This window comes from Telmatherina bonti, assembly GCF_933228915.1.
Source record: "Telmatherina bonti genome assembly, chromosome: 13".
Lineage (NCBI taxonomy): Eukaryota > Metazoa > Chordata > Actinopteri > Atheriniformes > Telmatherinidae > Telmatherina > Telmatherina bonti.
The window spans coordinates 8,201,886-8,229,606 of NC_136611.1; the positions used below are offsets into that span (position 1 = coordinate 8,201,886).

Genomic DNA, 27,721 nt, shown 5'->3' on the forward strand with positions numbered 1-27,721 from the left:
TTTTCACAGAATATTTCAACAACAGAACTCACCGACAGAAAGTCTCTTTATCTTATATCTGAAAATCCTTGGAAAACCTTTTGGATTTTTCCGTCAAGCTCTCCCAGAGTGTAAAGGCGTCTCAGCTCCCTTTAGTTTCTGCTTTTATTTCCTTCTTCTTCATTCATGTCATCAGTGTCAGAAACAAAACAAGTTTGTCCACATGTCTAAATACTTTAGTCATATTTCCTGGTACAGACAGCATGGACGTCTCACATCTTTTCATATTCTATCATTACAATGCAATTCTTTCTTGACTTAACCCTCCTGTTATATAAACTTCTTCTGCTTGGATTCATTTGTGTAATGAACATATAAAATCCAAATGGTTCATATTTGCCCCCCCCCCCTGCAATTTTATGTTTCATAGATTGAAAGGGTTCAGAAGAGACAAATACTAATTGTTTCTGTCATGTTTCTTTCAAAAAGAGAGGTCTCAAGCTGCAAAAGGTCAAAAGAGTACAGGATTTATTCACAAACTGCCTTCAGTTAGGAACTTGGAGGAAGAGATTGACGACAATCCGGTAACTGCCATGATGAAGTGAACTGCTTTTATAATGGTGGTGATGAAGAACAGGCGTGCTTCTAATTAGGTGTAGCTGCAGGTGGAGAGGGAGGAGAAACAGAGTCAAAAACAGGGAAGCCTGAGAAGCAGGAGGGAACCGTCACATGACAGTTTCTTTGCAACTGTGAGACATTATTTACCACACACAAACACACACAAACACACACTGACCCTCTCTATCATCCCTGCATCAATAAATGGGGAAATACAGCGGGCATCCCCTAATATACATCAGGTAAAATGACAAAAAGAAAATCTAAAAACTCTTCTGTCTACATTTTAAGTCAACATAACCCTCAATAGAAAAGGTGTCTCATTTGAATTTAACAAACATTTAATTTGAAAAAAATAAATATAAAATAAAATAATAAAACAAATGTCTTGTAAAACTGTTGTGTTTTATGTTTAGGTCTTTCGAGTGTACAATAAAAACATTTTTAATATGCTAAAACAAGTGAATGATACTCGTTCAGCCTTGATCTGTGAGAAGTAAAGAACACCACTCTAAATATTGATTGAATAGGTTAGGAATTTAGTTAATAACAAGATCTAAAGTATGTTTTTTTTTTTTTTTTGTTTTTTTGGACACTTCTTGGTTTCTGACACTTTCAGATAGCCGCACAGGCCCTGGGCCAATTTGACCCAGGGAAAATATTGCTGTTCCTGAGAAATGAACATAACAGGAGGGTGTATTTTTCTTCCCATTCATGTTGACTTGTTGCTGTCTAATGTCATGCTTATATATCTGAAAAGACAAAAGTGGAATGAAACTTAAAATTCTGATTTCATTTCAGTTTTTGATCATGAGCAGATTTTAACACTGAACCTTTCATTAGATTTTTTTTTTTTGCAGATGATGATGAATCACAGCAGATGCTGGAAAAGAAAAACACAATAAAACACACAAATAAAAGAAAAATCAGTGAACATACAGAAACAACTAAGATATCCTGTTTAGTTTTAAATGCAGGGAGAGGTAACTGGTTTTCAGACTGGACTGATCCGGGGAGTGTGAGAGCCTAACAGAGAGAGGAAGGCTGTTCCACAGTCAAGGTGCTGCACTGAAAAGACTCCACCTCCTCTAGATCTGAGCCTGGTTTTAGACACTGTCAGCAGGATCTGATCTGCAGACCTTCAGCCTCTCCACGGAGCAAAGGGCTGCAGAAGCCCATTAAATCAGGCGGGGCGATGAAGTGCAAACAACAAAGACATAAAATCTTAAACTGGGCTCTAAAAGTAACTGGGAGCCAGTGAAGGCAGGCCAGTAATGAGCTGGCATGGCTTGGTTTTTGTCAGGAGGCAGGCTGCAGCTTTCTGCACATTCTGTAAATGCCTAAAAGAAAACACTGGTCCAACCTGATGTACAGTGAGTCACAATGAGAGGCTAAAACAGGCTGATCTATTTTCTGCTTCCTGTAACTGAAACAAGACAGAGCATGTTGTAGAAAGAGGATCATCACAGTGAAATATACCAGTTTCAGTTATTGTCACAACTAATTCAACATTTCTGCTGTTGCCTTTTAATTAAACAATCTGTACAATTTATTAGAAACAAGAAGTCATTCAAATAAAGACTTTAGTCCTTCAGTAACAAAAAGATTTCAACAGGTTATTATATATATATATATATATATATATATATATATATATATATATATATATATATATATATATATATATATATATATATATGTATATATATATATATATATATATATATATATATATATATATATATATATATATATATATATATATATATTCATATAAATTACACATCTCACACAAATACACCAAAATGTTCTTTTATTCAATGAATCAAAGCAATTAAATCATGAGTTCCTTTAAAAAGTGAAGTCACACAATCATTTACAAGTTAGAAAACATGGCATCAAAGCACATTATATAAAACAATAATAGAACAATCCAACACAGATCACAGTAAGTCTCCAGACCATGCAGGCCTGTATACACGCTGTTTACAGCACACACATCATAACAGGCCAAATCACTTTCATGTCAGACTGATTGCAAGTAACTGCTATTGGAAACATTCGTGTTAACTAAAATATTTTAGTACATATTGGTCTTTGATCGGTTGACCACTGTCCTCATCGGAAGATGGCAGTATTGTCATAGCTGATCCTTAAGTGATCAAGACATTAAAAGTCATTTTTATTCATGTCTTCATCCTGGTATGGGTATTATTATAAGCCTGCTGTGTTTGCAAACGGTGCCAGGAGAAAGTTCTGGTAAGCCTACCCTCTGTCCACCAGCAGTACACCACATAATTCACTGTGAAGATAAAATGGCATCATCAAAACCAGTTCATCTGGAGGAGAAGCGTTGCCATTCTGGCAGAGAAAGTAGTCCCTCCAGTGTATCCTGGACCTCCCAGTTGGACATGCTCAGAAAACCTCTCCAGGGAGACGTCCAGGAAGCATCCAAACCAGATGCGCTTCTCTCCCCAGAATAACTTACATTACACAGCTTTAACAACATATATCACCTAGAAGTAGTGTAGCTATTAGTTTGGTTTTATTATGCATTCGATTCATGAAACATGTTTATTTTCATAACCTATAACTCCATCTTAAGAGCTGCATGGCACTGCAATAGGGAGTTATAGTTCTTTTTGCATTAGATTTAGTGTTGTAAATATTGAAATAACAACATAATTAAAGGGACAGTGAGCATAACCGTAGATTCAGATCTTAAAAATGTAATTGTTAAATGGGTGTGAATAAATTTTTGTTCCAATATCTGACCAGGCTGAAGAAGTTTGTCTTTGCTGTACTGTTATTAGTCCTTTATTAGTCAAAGTTAATGATGTTACAACATTAAATCTTTAAGTATAAGTTATAGCAACCTTTAAATTATTTTCACTGTTATTTTACATAAAAGACATCAAATTCATGATGATTTACTTTTACAAATGTAAAGGTTGAACAGAACAACATAATGCAGTTTGATCATTTAAGTACTGATGGGATGTTTCTCGACATATTGGCACCAGGCAGCAACCAGGAAGCCAGTGTCAGCATATCGTCCAGGTCCTGGTGGGTATATAGGGAATGGATGGACAGATATTCACAAGTAAAATAGCTTGTTACTCCTAAACCTTGTAATTTCTTCTCATTTTTGTCTATTTCATCTCACAGCCAGTTATCAAGTATAGACTCATAATTGCATGAAAGCAAAACATCTTCATGATGAGGAGTAAAAACATGAACTTTTTAAAAGTGTGATTAAGGTAATTTTTCTGTAGAGGGCAGCATTTTGTTAATGTGAATGCTGTTGGAGCTGCTCTGTCATGTTCTGCTCATGTTTCATTCCACTTTATGTTCCGTCTGCAGGATTAACAAGTCCGTGGTTCCTCCAGATCACCACTTTATGATTGATGTTCACAGAATCCTGTTTCAGGTGACCCTTCAACCCAGAAGTTTCTTACAGTTTCAGGTTAACTAATGACGCTGGTCAGCACCGCTGTCTGAAGACACTGACTCACAACAAGCTGCATTGATCTGTCTCACCTACTGCAGCTCTCTGGACCACAGCATCACACTCACCCTCCACCAGGGGCGCCGTATGGGGGGTAAAAGTTAGAGAAGATTCCAAGGGCCCACGACTTGATAGGGGCCCAAGAAGAAGTGCAAACTATATGATTATTATTAACCCTTCATTAAAAATATATGTTTTTCTCAAAGACTATAAGAAAATATAGCAGTAAAATAAACAGATAAACATAAAAAATGAATATTGATGTTGACTAAACACCCCTGTGAATGTGCATGAAATGGTTTGGTCCCGTCTGAGCGCATCAGTTCCATCAGCAGCACTTTGCAAGAGCCATTTAGTTTGTGATCGGTTGAAATGAACCTGCAGCTCAGTGAAATAAGCTAGAAATCTACAGGCTGCAGCTAACTTCACTTTGCCGTCTTCAGTCTGAGCTTGAAAACGTCACATCATTTATGTCAGCTGGTGGAGCAGGCCGACCCATGACACTTAATTCCCGCGTGTTTCCTGCAGGTTGCGTCGGGCTGGGTCAAGAAACGTTCACTGTAACTGTGGGTGGCTCATTAAACGTGCCGGTGCAGTGCGTGTAAACCTCTAATCATACATTATTTGTTGCCATATTCAGTCTTTTCTCAAGCACTGTCAGGCCAAATAAAATCAGCCTTCATGTGTATTTTCAGCATGTGCAGCGACGGGTTTGGACAGGAAAGATGGATTTATTAATGCGGGGCATGAAAACTTTACACGCCAGGTGTTTCTGAAACAGAAAATAAGTGTAACATTTTATGCTTATTATTTTTTTATTTAAAAACAACAAAATCTGGAGTTTCCAGATTCTGTAATGAGCCAGTCACGTGTCTGTTCCTAATTTATTGGCCGAGCTTCAGTCAGAAAGTTCACAGGTCTGAGACTTCAGAAACATTCAGACACAACCAGACCAGGCAAAAGGAAAATGCCACAAACCTCAGAGTTAACCGACATGTATTCAGTGCTAGTAAATATTTAGCAGCATATACTTATATTAATATCAACTAATTATTAATCAGTAGTGTCCCCTCCCTGTCCCAGTGTGTGTCCTCCCTACCCCAGTGTCCCCTCCAATCCCAGTAAAGGTGAGCATTGTGTTCAGGCGAGTTGCCATCATGACAGATTGTCTGAGAATTTGTTTTATCATTTAAAATCATATAAAATGAAACACTGAAGAAGAAAAAAAAAAGAAAAACATTATTTTATTACTTAATAATCCATATAAAATAAACAGGCTGTACTGGTTTTACTGGATGTAGGATAGTTGATTGGAAACACTGAGTACCCTACAGTCGCCTGTATTAAGGTGACCATCAATATTCAAATAGCCTAGTTAAACATGTACATTGTGATTTAATTACATCCATTAAATACAGTCACAGATCTTTATTATTCTCATGAAAAGGAATTATTTTTATCTGCTTGAAGCAGTTGCAGCAACAACAAAGTTAAAAAAATTTGCAAACAAGTGGTGGGGTTTATGTCAGTCTTTCATAGGCCCCAAAACTCCTGGCAGCTCCCCTGCTCTCCTCTACATCTGAACACTGTAGTTACAACCTGCTTTCATTGGAATCATTGATCAGAGCTGCAAATAGGAACAAATCCACTGATGAATCAGGATTCTGCCTGAGTGATCAGTTGTTCAGCTCTTTCCTCTGGTCTTTTGTCGTATCTTGACAGAAATGAAATATTACATAGAAAGTCAGCTTCTCTGAGATGAGCTGGGCTCTGATTCAGTCTGAGCTTCATCATCATCTTCGTTCTTCAGCAGAGCTGCACTGACAACACGGAGCTGCGTCTCTTCATAGGGGGTCTTTCACTCTTTCCCTCCGTTTCCAACCTGCCATCATTTCTCTGCAGTCGGCTCTTTCTAGTTTCCCTTTGTCTCTTTTTGTCAGTTTGGGTTTCTTCTGTATAATAATATTAATCCTCTATTTCTCTGATTCTTCAGATTATTGCTCTGTTCTCTTACGTGCTACACGTGTTTCTCTAACTTCAAGGAAAATGTGTTAAGCTGTTCTCAATAAAAGGACAATTTAAATAGAACATTTTCATCTTTCTTTGTTTCCACACATCAAACTGAAGCTTGAAGTTTTATCCTGTTTATTAACAAACAAATCAGTGAAGAATTATCCACAGAAATTCCCTCAAACGAGCAAATTAACACAAAAATACAACTTCATCAATAAAACAACTAAACAGGAGAAAAATTACCATTATTAAAGTTTCTTAAAAAAACTAACTTCCTTGATTTAACTGTTTAATTAAACATAATTATTTATATTTGAACAAATTCAAATGTAGTTTGGGACAATCTTTATCATCTCATTTCTACAGATGATTTGTGGATTAAAACAAATAAGTTTACATGTTTTGTCTGCTGAATGTAGAAAATACAGTACAATACCACCATTTTAACAATATTCTTTAGACAGCCAATGATTACATTTATAATTAGTTAGGACAGAATAATGTGGTTGATTAAATGTACAGATTGTTATGAAGATTGTTACAGAACTGAATCATCCAGAAAAAACTAGAAATAAAAAGATTTAAACTACTACAGGTGGTGATGTTTGTTTCTTCTCATGTGGTATTGCAGATGATGTCTCTGTTATTGACTAAAAACTAAATCAGAAAAAATCAAAAGTCACAAAGAACTCACCAGAGTCTAAACTTTACAGATTTTGATATCAGAGGTTTTTGTATCTCCAGCTTCTCCAACACCAAAGAACGGAAGGAGTTTCTCAGTGACAAAGTGTCTCTGTGAGTGTAGCTGTGAGTCATGTCTTCAGGGTTGTAGAAGGACACCTTCCCCTTGTCATAGTCCAGCTGGACTCTGATCCTCTGGAGACTCTTCTTCACTGAGACAGTCTTACCATCACCATTAGTGTATTTTCCATCACCGTGCCATAAACACCAGATTCCATCTTCTGATGAAGGATCGCATCTTCCCTTCCTGGAGACAGAGACTGGGCCAACTGGCTGAACCTGTTCAACAGTTATGTTGAAATCTTATATGTGAACTCTCAGAAGTTTACATATAACTTTGTTGTTTTTCTGGGATTAGATTATATTTAAAAAAAAAAAGAAAAAAAAAGAAAAGAAAAACAATCATAAATTTCCATCAGATTCAAGAAAACAGAAATATATTAAATCATGTTTAAAAAGTAATAATATCACAGCTAAATGAAGGATTTCTGATGAAGAACAAATCAGTAATAAAGCAGAAATGCTGCTAATCACTTTAAAAAAACATCACACCTGATTTTTACCTGATGCGTTACAGTTTTTGGATTTAGTAAACTCTTTGTTTCTTTGGATCTCTGCTGTTTTTACTTCTTGTAATCCAACAGAAACTAACAGTAGTTATGAGGTTGTTTCTGAAACAGTTCATTAAAATGACCAAAATAAAATCAGACTACGAATATGTATCAATGATTTACAAGGTTTGAAGTGTAAAAGTCTGAAAACTATTGATGAACAGTTTATGACGGTAAAAGTTTGAACAACTGAATCATTTTTCTGAATATTTCAGAGAAACAAGAGTTGGAAAGATTTTGATATCAGAGGTTTTTGCATCTCCAGCTTCTCCAACACAGAAAAACGGGAAGAGTTTCTCAGTGAAAGTGTCTCTGTAAGTGTAGATGTGAGTCATGTCTTCAGGGTTGTAGAAGGACACCTCCCCCTTGTCATAGTCCAGCTGGACTCTGATCCTCTGGAGACTCTTCTTCACTGAGACAGTCTTACCATCACCATTAGTGTATTTTCCATCACGGTGCAATAAACACCAGATTCCATCTTCTGGTGAAGCCTTTATCTCTCCCTTCCTGTCAACAGACTCTTTAACCAAACCAACCAACCAGTCAGGATGATCTCCCACCTCCACCTGCCAGCTGTGTTTCCCTGAGCTGAAACCCTGAGAGCCAAAAACATTCTTGTACTTTGTGTTTCTCTCTGGATTGTCAGGAAGCTGCTGCCATGTCTCTCCACGTTTCACACTGGTCAGATCATCAGACAGATAGAGCCGTCGGTTTGCAGTGTTTGGGTCCAGAATAACAGGACTGAAGTGGATCTTCTCCTTCAACTTCTCCCAGACTCTGAAGGACAGGTTGCCCAGGTGTTTGGCCACATCTATCAGCGCTCCTGAGAGCAGCTGTGGATCTGACAGTGAGCACTGGGTTCTGCTTCTGCTCTGAGTGTCTTTATAACTGCTGAGGAAGGACACCTTGTCTTTCTGCAGGTCTTCTTCAACAGCACAGATACTGTCTGACAGAGAGGAGATCTGATCCTGGATCTTCTTCATCTCTCTGCTGATAGTCTTCCCCTTCTGCTTCTCTTCCTCCCTCAGAGCTGCCAGTCTGGACTCCTCTTCCTCTTTCAGGAACTGGTGCAGCTTGTTGAACTCTGCTCTGATCTGCTTCTCTGTGGACAACAGCTGCTTCTTGTTATGTTGAATCCCATCATTGTATGTTTTCTCCACGTGTTTGTATGTGTTCATCTTGTCCTGCAGAGACTTTAAGTCAGACTTCAGCTGCTCCTTCAGCTCACTGACTGCTTGTTCTATAGGAACCACTTTGTGATGCTGGTGGAGAGAAAACTCACAGACAGGACACACAGCTCTCTGCTCGTCCTCACAGAACCAATAAGGAACTTCTGGATGTTCATCACACACCACCTCCTTCTTCTTCTCCACCTTTTCTATCTCAGCTGAAGTGTTATTCTTCCTTTTAGCAAACGAATCTGCTAGTTGTTTCAGAGAGGAATTAATGGATGGTTCATCTGTTGATGATTCCCTTTTACAAATGGGACAGTTCTTGTTTCCAGCTTGTTCCCAGAATTTCTGCAGGCAGCTTGAACAGAAGTTGTGGTTGCAGCTCAGAGACACAGGATCTCTGAACGTCTCTGAACACACAGGGCAGCTCAGGAAGTTTTCTACAAGAGCGATATTTTCAGCCATTTTTCACAGAATATTTCAACAACAGAACTCACCGACAGAAAGTCTCTTTATCTTATATCTGAAAATCCTTGGAAAACCTTTTGGATTTTTCCGTCAAGCTCTCTCAGAGTGTAAAGGCGTCTCAGCTCCTTTTAGTTTCTGCTTTTATTTCCTTCTTCTTCATTCATGTCATCAGTGTCAGAAACAAAACAAGTTTGTCCACATGTCTAAATACTTTAGTCATATTTCCTGGTACAGACAGCATGGACGTCTCACATCTTTTCATATTCTATCATTACAATGCAATTCTTTCTTGACTTAACCCTCCTGTTATATAAACTTCTTCTGCTTGGATTCATTTGTGTAATGAACATATAAAATCCAAATGGTTCATATTTGCCCCCCCCCCCCCTGCAATTTTATGTTTCATAGATTGAAAGGGTTCAGAAGAGACAAATACTAATTGTTTCTGTCATGTTTCTTTCAAAAAGAGAGGTCTCAAGCTGCAAAAGGTCAAAAGAGTACAGGATTTATTCACAAACTGCCTTCAGTTAGGAACTTGGAGGAAGAGATTGACGACAATCCGGTAACTGCCATGATGAAGTGAACTGCTTTTATAATGGTGGTGATGAAGAACAGGCGTGCTTCTAATTAGGTGCAGCTGCAGGTGGAGAGGGAGGAGAAACAGAGTCAAAAACAGGGAAGCCTGAGAAGCAGGAGGGAACCGTCACATGACAGTTTCTTTGCAACTGTGAGACATTATTTACCACACACAAACACACACAAACACACACTGACCCTCTCTATCATCCCTGCATCAATAAATGGGGAAATACAGCGGGCATCCCCTAATATACATCAGGTAAAATGACAAAAAGAAAATCTAAAAACTCTTCTGTCTACATTTTAAGTCAACATAACCCTCAATAGAAAAGGTGTCTCATTTGAATTTAACAAACATTTAATTTGAAAAAAATAAATATAAAATAAAATAATAAAACAAATGTCTTGTAAAACTGTTGTGTTTTATGTTTAGGTCTTTCGAGTGTACAATAAAAACATTTTTAATATGCTAAAACAAGTGAATGATACTCGTTCAGCCTTGATCTGTGAGAAGTAAAGAACACCACTCTAAATATTGATTGAATAGGTTAGGAATTTAGTTAATAACAAGATCTAAAGTATGTTTGTTTTTTTGTTGTTGTTGTTTTTTGGACACTTCTTGGTTTCTGACACTTTCAGATAGCCGCACAGGCCCTGGGCCAATTTGACCCAGGGAAAATATTGCTGTTCCTGAGAAATGAACATAACAGGAGGGTGTATTTTTCTTCCCATTCATGTTGACTTGTTGCTGTCTAATGTCATGCTTATATATCTGAAAAGACAAAAGTGGAATGAAACTTAAAATTCTGATTTCATTTCAGTTTTTGATCATGAGCAGATTTTAACACTGAACCTTTCATTAGATTTTTTTTTTTTGCAGATGATGATGAATCACAGCAGATGCTGGAAAAGAAAAACACAATAAAACACACAAATAAAAGAAAAATCAGTGAACATACAGAAACAACTAAGATATCCTGTTTAGTTTTAAATGCAGGGAGAGGTAACTGGTTTTCAGACTGGACTGATCCGGGGAGTGTGAGAGCCTAACAGAGAGAGGAAGGCTGTTCCACAGTCAAGGTGCTGCACTGAAAAGACTCCACCTCCTCTAGATCTGAGCCTGGTTTTAGACACTGTCAGCAGGATCTGATCTGCAGACCTTCAGCCTCTCCACGGAGCAAAGGGCTGCAGAAGCCCATTAAATCAGGCGGGGCGATGAAGTGCAAACAACAAAGACATAAAATCTTAAACTGGGCTCTAAAAGTAACTGGGAGCCAGTGAAGGCAGGCCAGTAATGAGCTGGCATGGCTTGGTTTTTGTCAGGAGGCAGGCTGCAGCTTTCTGCACATTCTGTAAATGCCTAAAAGAAAACACTGGTCCAACCTGATGTACAGTGAGTCACAATGAGAGGCTAAAACAGGCTGATCTATTTTCTGCTTCCTGTAACTGAAACAAGACAGAGCATGTTGTAGAAAGAGGATCATCACAGTGAAATATACCAGTTTCAGTTATTGTCACAACTAATTCAACATTTCTGCTGTTGCCTTTTAATTAAACAATCTGTACAATTTATTAGAAACAAGAAGTCATTCAAATAAAGACTTTAGTCCTTCAGTAACAAAAAGATTTCAACAGGTTATTATATATATATATATATTCATATAAATTACACATCTCACACAAATACACCAAAATGTTCTTTTATTCAATGAATCAAAGCAATTAAATCATGAGTTCCTTTAGAAAGTGAAGTCACACAATCATTTACAAGTTAGAAAACATGGCATCAAAGCACATTATATAAAACAATAATAGAACAATCCAACACAGATCACAGTAAGTCTCCAGACCATGCAGGCCTGTATACATGCTGTTTACAGCACACACATCATAACAGGCCAAATCACTTTCATGTCAGACTGATTGCAAGTAACTGCTATTGGAAACATTCGTGTTAACTAAAATATTTTAGTACATATTGGTCTTTGATCGGTTGACCACTGTCCTCATCGGAAGATGGCAGTATTGTCATAGCTGATCCTTAAGTGATCAAGACATTAAAAGTCATTTTTATTCATGTCTTCATCCTGGTATGGGTATTATTATAAGCCTGCTGTGTTTGCAAACGGTGCCAGGAGAAAGTTCTGGTAAGCCTACCCTCTGTCCACCAGCAGTACACCACATAATTCACTGTGAAGATAAAATGGCATCATCAAAACCAGTTCATCTGGAGGAGAAGCGTTGCCATTCTGGCAGAGAAAGTAGTCCCTCCAGTGTATCCTGGACCTCCCAGTTGGACATGCTCAGAAAACCTCTCCAGGGAGACGTCCAGGAAGCATCCAAACCAGATGCGCTTCTCTCCCCAGAATAACTTACATTACACAGCTTTAACAACATATATCACCTAGAAGTAGTGTAGCTATTAGTTTGGTTTTATTATGCATTCGATTCATGAAACATGTTTATTTTCATAACCTATAACTCCATCTTAAGAGCTGCATGGCACTGCAATAGGGAGTTATAGTTCTTTTTGCATTAGATTTAGTGTTGTAAATATTGAAATAACAACATAATTAAAGGGACAGTGAGCATAACCGTAGATTCAGATCTTAAAAATGTAATTGTTAAATGGGTGTGAATAAATTTTTGTTCCAATATCTGACCAGGCTGAAGAAGTTTGTCTTTGCTGTACTGTTATTAGTCCTTTATTAGTCAAAGTTAATGATGTTACAACATTAAATCTTTAAGTATAAGTTATAGCAACCTTTAAATTATTTTCACTGTTATTTTACATAAAAGACATCAAATTCATGATGATTTACTTTTACAAATGTAAAGGTTGAACAGAACAACATAATGCAGTTTGATCATTTAAGTACTGATGGGATGTTTCTCGACATATTGGCACCAGGCAGCAACCAGGAAGCCAGTGTCAGCATATCGTCCAGGTCCTGGTGGGTATATAGGGAATGGATGGACAGATATTCACAAGTAAAATAGCTTGTTACTCCTAAACCTTGTAATTTCTTCTCATTTTTGTCTATTTCATCTCACAGCCAGTTATCAAGTATAGACTCATAATTGCATGAAAGCAAAACATCTTCATGATGAGGAGTAAAAACATGAACTTTTTAAAAGTGTGATTAAGGTAATTTTTCTGTAGAGGGCAGCATTTTGTTAATGTGAATGCTGTTGGAGCTGCTCTGTCATGTTCTGCTCATGTTTCATTCCACTTTATGTTCCGTCTGCAGGATTAACAAGTCCGTGGTTCCTCCAGATCACCACTTTATGATTGATGTTCACAGAATCCTGTTTCAGGTGACCCTTCAACCCAGAAGTTTCTTACAGTTTCAGGTTAACTAATGACGCTGGTCAGCACCGCTGTCTGAAGACACTGACTCACAACAAGCTGCATTGATCTGTCTCACCTACTGCAGCTCTCTGGACCACAGCATCACACTCACCCTCCACCAGGGGCGCCGTATGGGGGGTAAAAGTTAGAGAAGATTCCAAGGGCCCACGACTTGATAGGGGCCCAAGAAGAAGTGCAAACTATATGATTATTATTAACCCTTCATTAAAAATATATGTTTTTCTCAAAGACTATAAGAAAATATAGCAGTAAAATAAACAGATAAACATAAAAAATGAATATTGATGTTGACTAAACACCCCTGTGAATGTGCATGAAATGGTTTGGTCCCGTCTGAGCGCATCAGTTCCATCAGCAGCACTTTGCAAGAGCCATTTAGTTTGTGATCGGTTGAAATGAACCTGCAGCTCAGTGAAATAAGCTAGAAATCTACAGGCTGCAGCTAACTTCACTTTGCCGTCTTCAGTCTGAGCTTGAAAACGTCACATCATTTATGTCAGCTGGTGGAGCAGGCCGACCCATGACACTTAATTCCCGCGTGTTTCCTGCAGGTTGCGTCGGGCTGGGTCAAGAAACGTTCACTGTAACTGTGGGTGGCTCATTAAACGTGCCGGTGCAGTGCGTGTAAACCTCTAATCATACATTATTTGTTGCCATATTCAGTCTTTTCTCAAGCACTGTCAGGCCAAATAAAATCAGCCTTCATGTGTATTTTCAGCATGTGCAGCGACGGGTTTGGACAGGAAAGATGGATTTATTAATGCGGGGCATGAAAACTTTACACGCCAGGTGTTTCTGAAACAGAAAATAAGTGTAACATTTTATGCTTATTATTTTTTTATTTAAAAACAACAAAATCTGGAGTTTCCAGATTCTGTAATGAGCCAGTCACGTGTCTGTTCCTAATTTATTGGCCGAGCTTCAGTCAGAAAGTTCACAGGTCTGAGACTTCAGAAACATTCAGACACAACCAGACCAGGCAAAAGGAAAATGCCACAAACCTCAGAGTTAACCGACATGTATTCAGTGCTAGTAAATATTTAGCAGCATATACTTATATTAATATCAACTAATTATTAATCAGTAGTGTCCCCTCCCTGTCCCAGTGTGTGTCCTCCCTACCCCAGTGTCCCCTCCAATCCCAGTAAAGGTGAGCATTGTGTTCAGGCGAGTTGCCATCATGACAGATTGTCTGAGAATTTGTTTTATCATTTAAAATCATATAAAATGAAACACTGAAGAAGAAAAAAAAAAGAAAAACATTATTTTATTACTTAATAATCCATATAAAATAAACAGGCTGTACTGGTTTTACTGGATGTAGGATAGTTGATTGGAAACACTGAGTACCCTACAGTCGCCTGTATTAAGGTGACCATCAATATTCAAATAGCCTAGTTAAACATGTACATTGTGATTTAATTACATCCATTAAATACAGTCACAGATCTTTATTATTCTCATGAAAAGGAATTATTTTTATCTGCTTGAAGCAGTTGCAGCAACAACAAAGTTAAAAAAATTTGCAAACAAGTGGTGGGGTTTATGTCAGTCTTTCATAGGCCCCAAAACTCCTGGCAGCTCCCCTGCTCTCCTCTACATCTGAACACTGTAGTTACAACCTGCTTTCATTGGAATCATTGATCAGAGCTGCAAATAGGAACAAATCCACTGATGAATCAGGATTCTGCCTGAGTGATCAGTTGTTCAGCTCTTTCCTCTGGTCTTTTGTCGTATCTTGACAGAAATGAAATATTACATAGAAAGTCAGCTTCTCTGAGATGAGCTGGGCTCTGATTCAGTCTGAGCTTCATCATCATCTTCGTTCTTCAGCAGAGCTGCACTGACAACACGGAGCTGCGTCTCTTCATAGGGGGTCTTTCACTCTTTCCCTCCGTTTCCAACCTGCCATCATTTCTCTGCAGTCGGCTCTTTCTAGTTTCCCTTTGTCTCTTTTTGTCAGTTTGGGTTTCTTCTGTATAATAATATTAATCCTCTATTTCTCTGATTCTTCAGATTATTGCTCTGTTCTCTTACGTGCTACACGTGTTTCTCTAACTTCAAGGAAAATGTGTTAAGCTGTTCTCAATAAAAGGACAATTTAAATAGAACATTTTCATCTTTCTTTGTTTCCACACATCAAACTGAAGCTTGAAGTTTTATCCTGTTTATTAACAAACAAATCAGTGAAGAATTATCCACAGAAATTCCCTCAAACGAGCAAATTAACACAAAAATACAACTTCATCAATAAAACAACTAAACAGGAGAAAAATTACCATTATTAAAGTTTCTTAAAAAAACTAACTTCCTTGATTTAACTGTTTAATTAAACATAATTATTTATATTTGAACAAATTCAAATGTAGTTTGGGACAATCTTTATCATCTCATTTCTACAGATGATTTGTGGATTAAAACAAATAAGTTTACATGTTTTGTCTGCTGAATGTAGAAAATACAGTACAATACCACCATTTTAACAATATTCTTTAGACAGCCAATGATTACATTTATAATTAGTTAGGACAGAATAATGTGGTTGATTAAATGTACAGATTGTTATGAAGATTGTTACAGAACTGAATCATCCAGAAAAAACTAGAAATAAAAAGATTTAAACTACTACAGGTGGTGATGTTTGTTTCTTCTCATGTGGTATTGCAGATGATGTCTCTGTTATTGACTAAAAACTAAATCAGAAAAAATCAAAAGTCACAAAGAACTCACCAGAGTCTAAACTTTACAGATTTTGATATCAGAGGTTTTTGTATCTCCAGCTTCTCCAACACCAAAGAACGGAAGGAGTTTCTCAGTGACAAAGTGTCTCTGTGAGTGTAGCTGTGAGTCATGTCTTCAGGGTTGTAGAAGGACACCTTCCCCTTGTCATAGTCCAGCTGGACTCTGATCCTCTGGAGACTCTTCTTCACTGAGACAGTCTTACCATCACCATTAGTGTATTTTCCATCACCGTGCCATAAACACCAGATTCCATCTTCTGATGAAGGATCGCATCTTCCCTTCCTGGAGACAGAGACTGGGCCAACTGGCTGAACCTGTTCAACAGTTATGTTGAAATCTTATATGTGAACTCTCAGAAGTTTACATATAACTTTGTTGTTTTTCTGGGATTAGATTATATTTAAAAAAAAAAAGAAAAAAAAAGAAAAGAAAAACAATCATAAATTTCCATCAGATTCAAGAAAACAGAAATATATTAAATCATGTTTAAAAAGTAATAATATCACAGCTAAATGAAGGATTTCTGATGAAGAACAAATCAGTAATAAAGCAGAAATGCTGCTAATCACTTTAAAAAAACATCACACCTGATTTTTACCTGATGCGTTACAGTTTTTGGATTTAGTAAACTCTTTGTTTCTTTGGATCTCTGCTGTTTTTACTTCTTGTAATCCAACAGAAACTAACAGTAGTTATGAGGTTGTTTCTGAAACAGTTCATTAAAATGACCAAAATAAAATCAGACTACGAATATGTATCAATGATTTACAAGGTTTGAAGTGTAAAAGTCTGAAAACTATTGATGAACAGTTTATGACGGTAAAAGTTTGAACAACTGAATCATTTTTCTGAATATTTCAGAGAAACAAGAGTTGGAAAGATTTTGATATCAGAGGTTTTTGCATCTCCAGCTTCTCCAACACAGAAAAACGGGAAGAGTTTCTCAGTGAAAGTGTCTCTGTAAGTGTAGATGTGAGTCATGTCTTCAGGGTTGTAGAAGGACACCTCCCCCTTGTCATAGTCCAGCTGGACTCTGATCCTCTGGAGACTCTTCTTCACTGAGACAGTCTTACCATCACCATTAGTGTATTTTCCATCACGGTGCAATAAACACCAGATTCCATCTTCTGGTGAAGCCTTTATCTCTCCCTTCCTGTCAACAGACTCTTTAACCAAACCAACCAACCAGTCAGGATGATCTCCCACCTCCACCTGCCAGCTGTGTTTCCCTGAGCTGAAACCCTGAGAGCCAAAAACATTCTTGTACTTTGTGTTTCTCTCTGGATTGTCAGGAAGCTGCTGCCATGTCTCTCCACGTTTCACACTGGTCAGATCATCAGACAGATAGAGCCGTCGGTTTGCAGTGTTTGGGTCCAGAATAACAGGACTGAAGTGGATCTTCTCCTTCAACTTCTCCCAGACTCTGAAGGACAGGTTGCCCAGGTGTTTGGCCACATCTATCAGCGCTCCTGAGAGCAGCTGTGGATCTGACAGTGAGCACTGGGTTCTGCTTCTGCTCTGAGTGTCTTTATAACTGCTGAGGAAGGACACCTTGTCTTTCTGCAGGTCTTCTTCAACAGCACAGATACTGTCTGACAGAGAGGAGATCTGATCCTGGATCTTCTTCATCTCTCTGCTGATAGTCTTCCCCTTCTGCTTCTCTTCCTCCCTCAGAGCTGCCAGTCTGGACTCCTCTTCCTCTTTCAGGAACTGGTGCAGCTTGTTGAACTCTGCTCTGATCTGCTTCTCTGTGGACAACAGCTGCTTCTTGTTATGTTGAATCCCATCATTGTATGTTTTCTCCACGTGTTTGTATGTGTTCATCTTGTCCTGCAGAGACTTTAAGTCAGACTTCAGCTGCTCCTTCAGCTCACTGACTGCTTGTTCTATAGGAACCACTTTGTGATGCTGGTGGAGAGAAAACTCACAGACAGGACACACAGCTCTCTGCTCGTCCTCACAGAACCAATAAGGAACTTCTGGATGTTCATCACACACCACCTCCTTCTTCTTCTCCACCTTTTCTATCTCAGCTGAAGTGTTATTCTTCCTTTTAGCAAACGAATCTGCTAGTTGTTTCAGAGAGGAATTAATGGATGGTTCATCTGTTGATGATTCCCTTTTACAAATGGGACAGTTCTTGTTTCCAGCTTGTTCCCAGAATTTCTGCAGGCAGCTTGAACAGAAGTTGTGGTTGCAGCTCAGAGACACAGGATCTCTGAACGTCTCTGAACACACAGGGCAGCTCAGGAAGTTTTCTACAAGAGCGATATTTTCAGCCATTTTTCACAGAATATTTCAACAACAGAACTCACCGACAGAAAGTCTCTTTATCTTATATCTGAAAATCCTTGGAAAACCTTTTGGATTTTTCCGTCAAGCTCTCTCAGAGTGTAAAGGCGTCTCAGCTCCTTTTAGTTTCTGCTTTTATTTCCTTCTTCTTCATTCATGTCATCAGTGTCAGAAACAAAACAAGTTTGTCCACATGTCTAAATACTTTAGTCATATTTCCTGGTACAGACAGCATGGACGTCTCACATCTTTTCATATTCTATCATTACAATGCAATTCTTTCTTGACTTAACCCTCCTGTTATATAAACTTCTTCTGCTTGGATTCATTTGTGTAATGAACATATAAAATCCAAATGGTTCATATTTGCCCCCCCCCCCCCTGCAATTTTATGTTTCATAGATTGAAAGGGTTCAGAAGAGACAAATACTAATTGTTTCTGTCATGTTTCTTTCAAAAAGAGAGGTCTCAAGCTGCAAAAGGTCAAAAGAGTACAGGATTTATTCACAAACTGCCTTCAGTTAGGAACTTGGAGGAAGAGATTGACGACAATCCGGTAACTGCCATGATGAAGTGAACTGCTTTTATAATGGTGGTGATGAAGAACAGGCGTGCTTCTAATTAGGTGCAGCTGCAGGTGGAGAGGGAGGAGAAACAGAGTCAAAAACAGGGAAGCCTGAGAAGCAGGAGGGAACCGTCACATGACAGTTTCTTTGCAACTGTGAGACATTATTTACCACACACAAACACACACAAACACACACTGACCCTCTCTATCATCCCTGCATCAATAAATGGGGAAATACAGCGGGCATCCCCTAATATACATCAGGTAAAATGACAAAAAGAAAATCTAAAAACTCTTCTGTCTACATTTTAAGTCAACATAACCCTCAATAGAAAAGGTGTCTCATTTGAATTTAACAAACATTTAATTTGAAAAAAATAAATATAAAATAAAATAATAAAACAAATGTCTTGTAAAACTGTTGTGTTTTATGTTTAGGTCTTTCGAGTGTACAATAAAAACATTTTTAATATGCTAAAACAAGTGAATGATACTCGTTCAGCCTTGATCTGTGAGAAGTAAAGAACACCACTCTAAATATTGATTGAATAGGTTAGGAATTTAGTTAATAACAAGATCTAAAGTATGTTTGTTTTTTTGTTGTTGTTGTTTTTTGGACACTTCTTGGTTTCTGACACTTTCAGATAGCCGCACAGGCCCTGGGCCAATTTGACCCAGGGAAAATATTGCTGTTCCTGAGAAATGAACATAACAGGAGGGTGTATTTTTCTTCCCATTCATGTTGACTTGTTGCTGTCTAATGTCATGCTTATATATCTGAAAAGACAAAAGTGGAATGAAACTTAAAATTCTGATTTCATTTCAGTTTTTGATCATGAGCAGATTTTAACACTGAACCTTTCATTAGATTTTTTTTTTTGCAGATGATGATGAATCACAGCAGATGCTGGAAAAGAAAAACACAATAAAACACACAAATAAAAGAAAAATCAGTGAACATACAGAAACAACTAAGATATCCTGTTTAGTTTTAAATGCAGGGAGAGGTAACTGGTTTTCAGACTGGACTGATCCGGGGAGTGTGAGAGCCTAACAGAGAGAGGAAGGCTGTTCCACAGTCAAGGTGCTGCACTGAAAAGACTCCACCTCCTCTAGATCTGAGCCTGGTTTTAGACACTGTCAGCAGGATCTGATCTGCAGACCTTCAGCCTCTCCACGGAGCAAAGGGCTGCAGAAGCCCATTAAATCAGGCGGGGCGATGAAGTGCAAACAACAAAGACATAAAATCTTAAACTGGGCTCTAAAAGTAACTGGGAGCCAGTGAAGGCAGGCCAGTAATGAGCTGGCATGGCTTGGTTTTTGTCAGGAGGCAGGCTGCAGCTTTCTGCACATTCTGTAAATGCCTAAAAGAAAACACTGGTCCAACCTGATGTACAGTGAGTCACAATGAGAGGCTAAAACAGGCTGATCTATTTTCTGCTTCCTGTAACTGAAACAAGACAGAGCATGTTGTAGAAAGAGGATCATCACAGTGAAATATACCAGTTTCAGTTATTGTCACAACTAATTCAACATTTCTGCTGTTGCCTTTTAATTAAACAATCTGTACAATTTATTAGAAACAAGAAGTCATTCAAATAAAGACTTTAGTCCTTCAGTAACAAAAAGATTTCAACAGGTTATTATATATATATATATATTCATATAAATTACACATCTCACACAAATACACCAAAATGTTCTTTTATTCAATGAATCAAAGCAATTAAATCATGAGTTCCTTTAGAAAGTGAAGTCACACAATCATTTACAAGTTAGAAAACATGGCATCAAAGCACATTATATAAAACAATAATAGAACAATCCAACACAGATCACAGTAAGTCTCCAGACCATGCAGGCCTGTATACATGCTGTTTACAGCACACACATCATAACAGGCCAAATCACTTTCATGTCAGACTGATTGCAAGTAACTGCTATTGGAAACATTCGTGTTAACTAAAATATTTTAGTACATATTGGTCTTTGATCGGTTGACCACTGTCCTCATCGGAAGATGGCAGTATTGTCCTAGCTGATCCTTAAGTGATCAAGACATTAAAAGTCATTTTTATTCATGTCTTCATCCTGGTATGGGTATTATAAGCCTGCTGTGTTTGCAAACGGTACCAGGAGAAAGTTCTGGTAAGCCTACCCTCTGTCCACCAGCAGTACACCACATAATTCACTGTGAAGATAAAATTGCATCATCAAAACCAGTTCATCTGGAGGAGAAGCGTTGCCATTCTGGCAGAGAAAGTAGTCCCTCCAGTGTATCCTGGACCTCCCAGTTGGACATGCTCAGAAAACCTCTCCAGGGAGACGTCCAGGAAGCATCCAAACCAGATGCGCTTCTCTCCCCAGAATAACTTACATTACACAGCTTTAACAACATATATCACCTAGAAGTAGTGTAGCTATTAGTTTGGTTTTATTATGCATTCGATTCATGAAACATGTTTATTTTCATAACCTATAACTCCATCTTAAGAGCTGCATGGCACTGCAATAGGGAGTTATAGTTCTTTTGGCATTAGATTTAGTGTTGTAAATATTGAAATAACAACATAATTAAAGGGACAGTGAGCATAACCGTAGATTCAGATCTTAAAAATGTAATTGTTAAATGGGTGTGAATAAATTTTTGTTCCAATATCTGACCAGGCTGAAGAAGTTTGTCTTTGCTGTACTGTTATTAGTCCTTTATTAGTCAAAGTTAATGATGTTACAACATTAAATCTTTAAATATAAGTTATAGGAACCTTTAAAATATTTTACCTGTTATTTTACATAAAATACATCAAATTCATGATGATTTACTTTTACAAATGTAAAGGTTGAACAGAACAACATAATGCAGTTTGATCATTTAAGTACTGATGGGATGTTTCTCGACATATTGGCGCCAGGCAGCAACCAGGAAGCCAGTGTCAGCATATCGTCCAGGTCCTGGTGGGTATATAGGGAATGGATGGACAGATATTCACAAGTAAAATAGCTTGTTACTCCTAAACCTTGTAATTTCTTCTCATTTTTGTCTATTTCATCTCACAGCCAGTTATCAAGTATAGACTCATAATTGCATGAAAGCAAAACATCTTCATGATGAGGAGTAAAAACATGAACTTTTTAAAAGTGTGATTAAGGTCATTTTTCTGTAGAGGGCAGCATTTTGTTAATGTGAATGCTGTTGGAGCTGCTCTGTCATGTTCTGCTCATGTTTCATTCCACTTTATGTTCCGTCTGCAGGATTAACAAGTCCGTGGTTCCTCCAGATCACCACTTTATGATTGATGTTCACAGAATCCTGTTTCAGGTGACCCTTCAACCCAGAAGTTTCTTACAGTTTCAGGTTAACTAATGACGCTGGTCAGCACCGCTGTCTGAAGACACTGACTCACAACAAGCTGCATTGATCTGTCTCACCTACTGCAGCTCTCTGGACCACAGCATCACACTCACCCTCCACCAGGGGCGCCGTATGGGGGGTAAAAGTTAGAGAAGATTCCAAGGGCCCACGACTTGATAGGGGCCCAAGAAGAAGTGCAAACTCTATATGATTATTATTAACCCTTCATTAAAAATATATGTTTTTCTCAAAGACTATAAGAAAATATAGCAGTAAAATAAACAGATAAACATAAAGTTAGTAACACTGATGTTGTAGTATTCTGTGAGGAAGAGGAGAGATGTTGTGTTTACAGACACTTGCTTTCATGTTAACTGCTCCTATTTTGGGAGCTATGAAAGAATTACTATTCCTTACCACCAGGGGGCTCTGAGAGTAGAGGGAGTGAAGGAAGAGAATAAGAGTGAGTTGATGTACTGGTGGAAAAAAAAAAGAGTCGGAGAATACAAGACTGTTAACCGTTCCACGTCTCCTGGTTTACTATTACGCACCAACATAACAGACATAACTACATTAAAGCACAACATGATTAGTAATAAAAACATGAACTGTTCTGCTCATCTTTCATTCCACTTTATGTTCCGTCTGCAGGATTAACAAGTCTGTGGTTCCTCCAGATCACAACTTGGAGTCTAAATCCTGAACCTTTATCAGTTCTGTCAACTGTTCATTGTTTTCTCTTCCCCTGAAGCAAAAAGCACAGAGGAAAGGAGGGTGTATAAGTGAGGATTATGACAGTGTTTGTCTTTCTTCTTCACACTCATTGCTTTAGTACTTTTAGTACTTTAAGTTTATGGTTGTTGTTCACAGAATCCTGTTTCAGGTGCCCACGACTTGATAGGGGCCCAAGAAGATGCGCAAACTCTATAAGATTATTATTAACCCTTCATTAAAAATATATGTTTTTCTCAAAGACTATAAGAAAATATAGCAGTAAAATAAACAGATAAACATAAAAAATGAATATTGATGTTGACTAAACGCCCCTGTGAAAGTGCATGAAATGGTTTGGTCCCGTCTGAGCGCATCAGTTCCATCAGCAGCACTTTGCAAGAGCCATTTAGTTTGTGATCGGTTGAAATGAACCTGCAGCTCATCTTTCCCGGGTTTGGACAGGAAAGATGGATTTATTAATGCGGGGCATGAAAACTTTACACGCCAGGTGTTTCTGAAACAGAAAATAAGTGTAACATTTTATGCTTATTATTTTTTTATTTAAAAACAACAAAATCTGGAGTTTCCAGATTCTGTAATGAGCCAGTCACGTGTCTGTTCCTAATTTATTGGCCGAGCTTCAGTCAGAAAGTTCACAGGTCTGAGACTTCAGAAACATTCAGACACAACCAGACCAGGCAAAAGGAAAATGCCACAAACCTCAGAGTTAACCGACATGTATTCAGTGCTAGTAAATATTTAGCAGCATATACTTATATTAATATCAACTAATTATTAATCAGTAGTGTCCCCTCCCTGTCCCAGTGTGTGTCCTCCCTACCCCAGTGTCCCCTCCAATCCCAGTAAAGGTGAGCATTGTGTTCAGGCGAGTTGCCATCATGACAGATTGTCTGAGAATTTGTTTTATCATTTAAAATCATATAAAATGAAACACTGAAGAAGAAAAAAAAAAAGAAAAACATTATTTTATTACTTAATAATCCATATAAAATAAACAGGCTGTACTGGTTTTACTGGATGTAGGATAGTTGATTGGAAACACTGAGTACCCTACAGTCGCCTGTATTAAGGTGACCATCAATATTCAAATAGCCTAGTTAAACATGTACATTGTGATTTAATTACATCCATTAAATACAGTCACAGATCTTTATTATTCTCATGAAAAGGAATTATTTTTATCTGCTTGAAGCAGTTGCAGCAACAACAAAGTTAAAAAATTTGCAAACAAGTGGTGGGGTTTATGTCAGTCTTTCATAGGCCCCAAAACTCCTGGCAGCTCCCCTGCTCTCCTCTACATCTGAACACTGTAGTTACAACCTGCTTCCATTGGAATCATTGATCAGAGCTGCAAATAGGAACAAATCCACTGATGAATCAGGATTCTGCCTGAGTGATCAGTTGTTCAGCTCTTTCCTCTGGTCTTTTGTCGTATCTTGACAGAAATGAAATATTACATAGAAAGTCAGCTTCTCTGAGATGAGCTGGGCTCTGATTCAGTCTGAGCTTCATCATCATCTTCGTTCTTCAGCAGAGCTGCACTGACAACACGGAGCTGCGTCTCTTCATAGGGGGTCTTTCACTCTTTCCCTCCGTTTCCAACCTGCCATCATTTCTCTGCAGTCGGCTCTTTCTAGTTTCCCTTTGTCTCTTTTTGTCAGTTTGGGTTTCTTCTGTATAATAATATTAATCCTCTATTTCTCTGATTCTTCAGATTATTGCTCTGTTCTCTTACGTGCTACACGTGTTTCTCTAACTTCAAGGAAAATGTGTTAAGCTGTTCTCAATAAAAGGACAATTTAAATAGAACATTTTCATCTTTCTTTGTTTCCACACATCAAACTGAAGCTTGAAGTTTTATCCTGTTTATTAACAAACAAATCAGTGAAGAATTATCCACAGAAATTCCCTCAAACGAGCAAATTAACACAAAAATACAACTTCATCAATAAAACAACTAAACAGGAGAAAAATTACCATTATTAAAGTTTCTTAAAAAAACTAACTTCCTTGATTTAACTGTTTAATTAAACATAATTATTTATATTTGAACAAATTCAAATGTAGTTTGGGACAATCTTTATCATCTCATTTCTACAGATGATTTGTGGATTAAAACAAATAAGTTTACATGTTTTGTCTGCTGAATGTAGAAAATACAGTACAATACCACCATTTTAACAATATTCTTTAGACAGCCAATGATTACATTTATAATTAGTTAGGACAGAATAATGTGGTTGATTAAATGTACAGATTGTTATGAAGATTGTTACAGAACTGAATCATCCAGAAAAAGCTAGAAATAAAAAGATTTAAACTACTACAGGTGGTGATGTTTGTTTCTTCTCGTGGTATTGCAGATGATGTCTCTGTTATTGACTAAAAACTAAATCTGAAAAAATCAAAAGTCACAAAGAACTCACCAGAGTCTAAACTTTACAGATTTTGATATCAGAGGTTTTTGTATCTCCAGCTTCTCCAACAGCAAAGAACGGAAGGAGTTTCTCAGTGAAAGTGTCTTTGTAAGTGTAGATGTGAGTCATGTCTTCAGGGTTGTGGAAGGACACCTTCCCCTTGTCATAGTCCAGCTGGACTCTGATCCTCTGGAGACTCTTCTTCACTGAGACAGTCTTACCATCACCATTAGTGTATTTTCCATCACCGTGCCATAAACACCAGATTCCATCTTCAGGTAAAGCCTTTATCTCTCCCTTCCTGTCAACAGATTCTTTAACCAAACCAACATACCAGCAGGGATGATCTCCCACCTCCACCTCCCAGCTGTGTTTCCCTGAGCTGAAACCCTGAGAGCCAAAAACATTCTTGTACTTTGTGTTTCTCTCTGGATTGTCAGGAAGCTGCTGCCACGTCTCTCCACGTCTCACACTGGTCAGATCATCAGACAGATAGAGCCATCGGTTTGCAGTGTTTGGGTCCAGAATAACAGGACTGAAGTGGATCTTCTCCTTCAACTTCTCCCAGACTCTGAAGGACAGGTTGCCCAGGTGTTTGGCCACATCTATCAGCGCTCCTGAGAGCAGCTGTGGATCTGACAGTGAGCACTGGGTTCTGGTTCTGCTCTGAGTGTCTTTATAACTGCTGAGGAAGGACACCTTGTCTTTCTGCAGGTCTTCTTCAACAGCACAGATACTGTCTGACAGAGAGGAGATCTGATCCTGGATCTTCTTCATCTCTCTGCTGATAGTCTTCCCCTTCTGCTTCTCTTCCTCCCTCAGAGCTGCCAGTCTGGACTCCTCTTCCTCTTTCAGGAACTGGTGCAGCTTGTTGAACTCTGCTCTGATCTGCTTCTCTGTGGACAACAGCTGCTTCTTGTTATGTTGAATCCCATCATTGTATGTTTTCTCCACGTGTTTGTATGTGTTCATCTTGTCCTGCAGAGACTTTAAGTCAGACTTCAGCTGCTCCTTCAGCTCACTGACTGCTTGTTCTATAGGAACCACTTTGTGATGCTGGTGGAGAGAAAACTCACAGACAGGACACACAGCTCTCTGCTCGTCCTTACAGAACAGTTTAGTTTCTTTTTGATGTTTAGTACACACAGTCAATGTCTTCACTTCTTTTCCTGTTTCAGATGATCCAGATTTGTGTCTTCCAGCAAAAGAATCAGCCAGTTCCTTTAATCCAAAGTTCACATCTGGATAGTCTTTGGAAGATTCCCTTTTACAAATGGGACAGTTCTTGTTTCCAGCTTGTTCCCAGAATTTCTGCAGGCAGCTTGAACAGAAGTTGTGGTTGCAGCTCAGAGACACAGGATCTCTGAACATCTCTGAACACACAGGGCAGCTCAGGAAGTTTTCTACAAGAGCGATATTTTCAGCCATTTTTCACAGAATATTTCAACAACAGAACTCACCGACAGAAAGTCTCTTTATCTTATATCTGAAAATCCTTGGAAAACCTTTTGGATTTTTCCGTCAAGCTCTCCCAGAGTGTAAAGGCGTCTCAGCTCCCTTTAGTTTCTGCTTTTATTTCCTTCTTCTTCATTCATGTCATCAGTGTCAGAAACAAAACAAGTTTGTCCACATGTCTAAATACTTTAGTCATATTTCCTGGTACAGACAGCATGGACGTCTCACATCTTTTCATATTCTATCATTACAATGCAATTCTTTCTTGACTTAACCCTCCTGTTATATAAACTTCTTCTGCTTGGATTCATTTGTGTAATGAACATATAAAATCCAAATGGTTCATATTTGCCCCCCCCCCCCCCCCTGCAATTTTATGTTTCATAGATTGAAAGGGTTCAGAAGAGACAAATACTAATTGTTTCTGTCATGTTTCTTTCAAAAAGAGAGGTCTCAAGCTGCAAAAGGTCAAAAGAGTACAGGATTTATTCACAAACTGCCTTCAGTTAGGAACTTGGAGGAAGAGATTGACGACAATCCGGTAACTGCCATGATGAAGTGAACTGCTTTTATAATGGTGGTGATGAAGAACAGGCGTGCTTCTAATTAGGTGCAGCTGCAGGTGGAGAGGGAGGAGAAACAGAGTCAAAAACAGGGAAGCCTGAGAAGCAGGAGGGAACCGTCACATGACAGTTTCTTTGCAACTGTGAGACATTATTTACCACACACAAACACACACTGACCCTCTCTATCTCTAAATATTGATTGAATAGGTTAGGAATTTAGTTAATAACAAGATCTAAAGTATGTTTTTTTTTTTGTTTTGTTTTTTGGACACTTCTTGGTTTCTGACACTTTCAGATAGCCGCACAGGCCCTGGGCCAATTTGACCCAGGGAAAATATTGCTGTTCCTGAGAAATGAACATAACAGGAGGGTGTATTTTTCTTCCCATTCATGTTGACTTGTTGCTGTCTAATGTCATGCTTATATATCTGAAAAGACAAAAGTGGAATGAAACTTAAAATTCTGATTTCATTTCAGTTTTTGATCATGAGCAGATTTTAACACTGAACCTTTCATTAGATTTTTTTTTTTG

The 27,721-nt window shown here is 38.1% G+C and overlaps 3 protein-coding genes across 3 annotated transcripts; all 3 read right to left on the reverse strand.

Moving 5' to 3' along the window:
• Positions 1–7,664: 7,664 nt before the first annotated feature.
• On the reverse strand, positions 7,665–9,107 carry LOC306764171 (nuclear factor 7, brain-like; the record flags this gene model as incomplete). The annotated part of the gene is made up of 1 exon (XM_079251211.1): positions 7,665–9,107. One exon carries the CDS (start codon positions 9,105–9,107, stop codon positions 7,665–7,667), a length of 1,443 nt encoding a protein of 480 aa, XP_079107337.1.
• Positions 9,108–16,644: 7,537 nt separating this feature from the next.
• On the reverse strand, positions 16,645–18,087 carry LOC306764172 (nuclear factor 7, brain-like; the record flags this gene model as incomplete). The annotated part of the gene is made up of 1 exon (XM_079251212.1): positions 16,645–18,087. One exon carries the CDS (start codon positions 18,085–18,087, stop codon positions 16,645–16,647), a length of 1,443 nt encoding a protein of 480 aa, XP_079107338.1.
• A 7,096-nt stretch (positions 18,088–25,183) lies between these two features.
• Positions 25,184–26,596, reverse strand: LOC306764173 (nuclear factor 7, ovary-like; the record flags this gene model as incomplete). The annotated part of the gene is made up of 1 exon (XM_079251213.1): positions 25,184–26,596. One exon carries the CDS (start codon positions 26,594–26,596, stop codon positions 25,184–25,186), a length of 1,413 nt encoding a protein of 470 aa, XP_079107339.1.
• Between the last annotated feature and the right edge of the window lie 1,125 nt (positions 26,597–27,721).